We start from the raw sequence: 6,000 nt of genomic DNA, 5'->3' as shown, positions 1-6,000 counted from the left end.
ATATATATATATATATAATAACATAGAACATAATAAAGAGCAAAATAGAAAGCAATGTCCCATTTTTGTCAAAGAAATATTTACAATTTAAGTGTCCAACAGATTAATGGGTAAAGAAAATGTGATACATATGCACAGTGGAATACTCTTCAGCCATAAAAGGGTGAAATCCGGTCATTTACAACAACACAGATGAATCTAGAGGATGTTAAATTAAGTAAAATAAGCAAAACATAAAGAAACAAATACTCCATGATCTCACTCATATGTGGAATCTAAAACAATTGATCTCCTAGAAGTTGAGAGGAGTATGGTGATTACCAGAGACTGAGGAAAGCAGGGGTAGGTAGGGTTGGGTGTGGTTAATAGGTACTAAATTACAGATCGATAGGAGGAAGTTCTGGTGTTCTGTTGTATGCAGTATGATGAGTTTTGGTAAAAACAATGTATTGCATATTTCAAAATTGCTAAGATAGGATTTTGAATGATCTTATTACAATGATAGGATAGCTGTTTGACATGAAGGATATGTACACTGAATACCTTGATTTGATCATTTCACAAATCATGATCAATTAAAACTCTACTTTATAATTATGTGCAATTATGTATCTATAAAAATAAAGTAAAACTAAACTAAGAAATACTATACTGTTTCTCTGATGATTCCAAAGATGTCTAGAAAAACTTTGTATATGACTGAAGAAAAACCAAGGGACACACACAAAAAAAATAAAAAAGGAAAAATTAAAAGAAACAGGGCCAGAGATTTAGCTCAGTGGTTCTACCACCTGCCTCGCAAATGCAAGATCCTGAGTTCAATCCCTGGTACAAAAAAAATCAATAGAAACAACATAGCAGCCTTTTAATGTTGACTGATATTTCTGAGCTTTTCTTTTCAAGTGTGGAGAGTTGTGGGAAGGTAGGAAATTGTTTTAATAAAAATTTCTGGCTGGTTGTGCAGCTCAGTGGAAAAGCATATGCTTAGCATGGGAGAAGCCTGGTTTTGATCCCTAGAACCATATAAAAAAGTATCAAATATTTTAAAAATTTGTGATACATGTGTATCTTATATGATAAGGCAGTAACCAACTTCCTTTATACTCTAAATGAAAGCAGAAATTTATGTTGAAAATAGTTTAACATGTTGCAAGTTTGTGTGGTGAAAATATATTTTTACCATGTTGCAATTTTATTACAAACAAACAGAATTCAATTAAATAAGAATTCCTAGTAGACAACATTCTTATTGTGATATTTTTGGTTAGTATCGTGTTTGTGATATTTGTTCATATGAAAAGAAAATGGATATTTTCTTCACAGGAAGACACATTTTCCCTACAAGGATTTTTCAAGATAAATATTTGCCTGATTTAGATTTCTCTTATCTGGTAAGGGGAATTTTACGGCAGCTCATTTTGCTGATCTGTGGGTTTCTCTTATATACAATATAAACAGCATAAAAGAAGAAGTAATGTGGTTTCCTATATTGCAAGACTTCCAGTGCCACAAGACTAGCTTTAATATAACTCTATAGATGTCATATGAAGCATAGATAGGGTGGAGGACAGAAGGAATTTGGGTGTTTAATGAAAAGAATCCATAGTGGAGTTTTGGTAAATATTTTTTGAATCGAGTTGAACTGAGCTAAATTTTTATTAGATAAAAATTTTTGCTCGGTATTTTCTGAAACCATAGCAAGGAATTCCAATTGCTATTTGTTTAACTATTTTGTGATGCAAAAAAAAAAAAAATAGAAAAGTGGAGGAAAAGCCATTGTAGACTTGAAGTTAAAAGATCAAATTTGAGGTGCAGCTTGTTATTAACTTGCTTAGGACTTTAAGCACTTCAGCTCTGACATTTTATGGTTACAGAGAAAGCACAGAAAAGGAGGTAAAATCATGTAGGAAACTATTTCAACTTCAATCTGATCTATCCCGGGTTCCTTGGTTCTTTTGGCATCTGAAAATTCTGATTCACTTCTTTTCCTTCTCTACTTGGTAATGAACCTCACAAGGTCTCTATGCCTCTCCCCACACGGAGGAGAATGACGTGTGCAAAGCCCTTGGCTTCATCTTCAGACAGACGGTAGTACCTTGTAGTGTCCCTAAAAGCACAACAAATTGATTATTGAGTTAAGAATTCGTAAATAAACTGCAAATCTTCTGTTTAGTTTATGTTTACTCAAATGAAAGTGGGAGAAAGGCAGTCCGGACTAATGGCAAAGAATTTTTTTTAGATTCTTCCGTTCTAGAGTTAGACACTGACGCCTAGTAATCCCTGAACCAAACAATACCTTCGTGATGACCACCTTCTGTTGAGAGCGCCAAAACCGGACCAACCTCTCACAGAGATACAGGAACATGGGACCTACTATCCATTTCCAAGTCTGTAATCAGAGCAAAAATGAAAATGAGATTTGTTAAGAGTAAATAATTGGTAAAAGATTCTGAGGGAGAGAAAATTGTACAAGGTTAATTTTTGTAGACTTGCTTAGACATTTGACATTGATAAGTAAATATCTTCTATAACAGAATGTATGAAAATAATTATTTGAAATTATGTTAAATTGTTGATCCAGTAAAAGTGAACACTTGCCTTAGCTACAATGGGGAACAATATCTGCAGTATGAAAGTTTCCGAAGAGGAACAGCCTGCAAGATTTCCTCTCAGTGTCACAACTGCAGTTGCAATAAACCTACACTATAGGAAGGGTGGTTTCAGAATCAATATTTCTCTACAGGATTGCATTCCAACAACCTTGCAATTGCTTTATCTCAGCCATGGAGTCAGAGATTAATCTGTTGCAAGATGACAAATTTTGTGCAAGACTGCAGCTGTTTCTTCAGTATTCTGGTAATTTCCAGGAGCTACACAACACATTTGCTGAATGAGGACAAACTCAGAGATTCTTAGACTTCTGTTTATGCCCCTCTTGACAGAATATGCAGTGTTTCAGAAGAGTGGAATTACTCTGTAGCATATATAAAAATATGCTATATAAAAATATGTAGTCCAAATTGATCAAGCCTGGGACTCTGCTAATTGGATTTCTAGTTTAATGCCTGAAGTAACAAAAAACTTCAGAAGGCAATAGCATTTAAAATATGGCTTTCCAGAATGAATTCCATGAAAGGAAAACATCAGAAAGTGTTTCTCATAGTTTCACATATGATCTTTCTATTAAATTATGTTTTTTAGTTTTAGTAAACAGATTGCTGGAAGTTTAGAGCACTTAAATGCCCACATCTCCAGGCAAAGCTGAACAATATCTGCACCAGAAGACAAGAATATTATGCTACTAGAATTCATTTTTATGGGACAAGTATTTAACATAGCCTTATATCTGTTCCCTGGTTGCCACCGTGGTGCCATTGAATGGGGCCAGATTTTAGTATTGCCTCCAATATATCTAGACATTGAGAAGTTCCTTTGAAGTAGATGCCTGTTAAGGTAGTAGTACTCTGATTCTAGCTGTCTTCAAGGAAAAATTCCTTCCCCAGTCCATAAGAGGACTGGAAAAACAGTTCCTTTTTTTGTGGTGTTGAGGATGAAACCCAGGGCCTTAAAAATACACTCTTTTTCCTTTTAGTCTTCTATTCATGTCTAATGTACTGAGTGGGGGCAGTTTACTGATGTGTATAGTTGCTTTCATTAATGAACAAGGATGCTCAAAAATGTTAAAACTTCATAGCATGCTGTACTTAGAGGAAGGGTACTCCCATACCAAGAGACTAGAAAGGAAAAAAATGGGATGATAAATTTACCTTTATGTCGTACCATGCATAAGGAAAAAATAAGTCTGCTGAGAAGCCCATACAAATGTTGATTTTCATCTAGTTTCACAACAATGGCTAGGACAATAACCAATAAAATGTACAGTCTTCCAATGGAGGAGAAGATATGAAGATTACAGGATGCATTTGTCATGGAGTAGAAATATTGAGCATACACAAAATGGGGTTCTTCAGAACTTATAGGAGAAAGAAAATATTTCACCCTTTGTCACCCTTGTCACACTCCTACCCTATCATGAGGTGTCATTGGGTATTTGTGTCAACCTGGATGTCTAGTCTCCTTTATGCCCAATAGACTTTATCTTCTAATGCCTAAAAGCAGCTTCATGTGATATCTCATCAATCTTCTTCTCAATTTTGAAAGTTATACAGAAAAGTCTTAACTTTCTGACACTTGAAGAGGTCCCTAGCTGCTTATAAGTGATTTATCTGAGCTATCTACTTCAGCTAAGGATAGAATCATAAGTGCTCCACTAAAAATCATTAACTGGTTTGATGGTGGTATTTACATTCAGAAGAAAAGGGATGAAACTCCTTGAACCCAAATAGCATTTTCAACATATTGATCTCTCAAGTTTTATATCAGTACATTGAAAACAGACAAATGTGAAGTTTGTTTTTTTAAAAATTATTCTAGTCAATAAGTATTATAGAAAAAAGTAGACGCTCATAACATCTTAGAAGTTTCATGACATTTGTAAAGGACAATTCTATGACATTTTTACAATTCCTAGACATAGTTGAAGATTGCCAGTAATAAAATTTTAAGAGCAGCAGTGAATTGTACATACCATAGGAGGGTTCCCAGAAAACTCTGGGATTGGGCATTTCTCTATTTTTCCCCACTGTGATATACTTTGATTACATACTGTTAAATCGTGCTTTTGCAAACTCTCTGGAGTCTGCTTGCGTACAATTCGTCTGAAAGGAAAAAAAGAAAAAAAAAACAAGGTTAGCTTATTTATTAGCAATAAAGCAAGCTGTCTGTGTTTAGTATATACTTTATTCTTAGCTTTTTTTCTTTTTTCCCCATGCTGAGGATCAAATCTAGGGCCTTGCACATACTAGGAAAGCACTCTACCACTGAGCTATACCTCTACTCCTGATTCTGCACATACTTAGGTAACTTAATGCGAATCCTGTGCTTTTCACTTAAAAGTTATATCATGGGGCTGAGGATTTAACTCAGCAGCAATGTGCCTGCCTTGCAGGCACAAGGTCATGATTTTGATTCCCCTTACAAAAAAAATGTTATACTGTATTTTCCCCCTTGAATAGAGGAAGAGAAAGAAAACGTGGTTTCGAGCAATAGAAAAAATATGTATAGTGGCATAAAGAATATCTACATATAACAAACCAAATAGAAAAACTGCAATTTAACAGGATGACTACTAGCTCATACATTGCCCTTGTGCAAATTAGAAAAACAATCCCCTTTATGGGGACAGTCCTGTGGGCAAAAGACTTGGGCAGCAGCATGTGGGCTACCTTCCCTCTTGTTGGTTCATCAACCTTGAATAGTGGGCAGCTCATACAGTCACACAAATTGGCCTTGAGACTTAACTAAAGTGCTTTATTTGTGGGGATTATGGCATTCTCATAGATATCAGCACTGATAGAGTGTACCTTGCAATTGCTTAAAGCTCATTCACTTCAATAAACATTAATTGAGCAAATGCTAAAATATGAAACAATGCTTGGTTTAATCATAATGGAGAAAAGGAGGCATATAGTTAAGTAAGTAATGTCCGTGACTTCAGCCCTCAAAGAACACAACTGACAAATTCCTCAGAATATAAAAGAAAAAGAGTCATAGGTGTCCCTTTGTAAAAGTTTGTTTTAAAGAACTATAATATATCATGCCATTTAGTGCTTTCTGAAAATGTTTTATTTTAGTTTATTGGTACATTTTAGGTATACAGTACAGTCACATTCATCATTGGGATCTTGTACTTTTACATGACAGGTCTTGGTTCTCATTTTTTCCCCTTATCCCTGCCCTCCCTTTACCCCCTCCTCTTCTTCCCATTTACAAACACTTTATTTCCATTTTTTTCATTTAAATGGATGCATATTGAGGATATACTCCTAAGTGAAATAAATAAGCCACACACGTGTAAATACCAAATAGTTTCTCTGCTGTGAAAAACTATAATACTACATAAGATCCCAAAGAAAATGTTTTAATTTAAGGTCATTAACC

General features: G+C 34.8%; 1 protein-coding gene across 1 annotated transcript in view; it reads right to left on the bottom strand.

The window, feature by feature from the left end:
• LOC104870521 (cytochrome b-245 heavy chain) overlaps nt 1–6,000 on the bottom strand; it is a 30,891-nt gene that overhangs the window by 8,373 nt on the left and 16,518 nt on the right. The window contains exons 7-8 of the mRNA XM_010636194.2: nt 4,589–4,718; nt 2,297–2,389 (exon numbers count right to left, since the gene is read on the bottom strand). Of these exons, the coding sequence (XP_010634496.1) occupies nt 2,297–2,389; nt 4,589–4,718 (223 nt within the window). The remainder of the gene's footprint in view (nt 1–2,296; nt 2,390–4,588; nt 4,719–6,000) is intronic.

This window comes from Fukomys damarensis, unplaced genomic scaffold, assembly GCF_012274545.1.
Source record: "Fukomys damarensis isolate Sample0158 unplaced genomic scaffold, DMR_v1.0_HiC HiC_scaffold_39, whole genome shotgun sequence".
NCBI lineage: Eukaryota > Metazoa > Chordata > Mammalia > Rodentia > Bathyergidae > Fukomys > Fukomys damarensis.
Note: the sequence above shows the minus strand (reverse complement) of the source record. Positions and strands in the feature narration are given on the sequence as shown.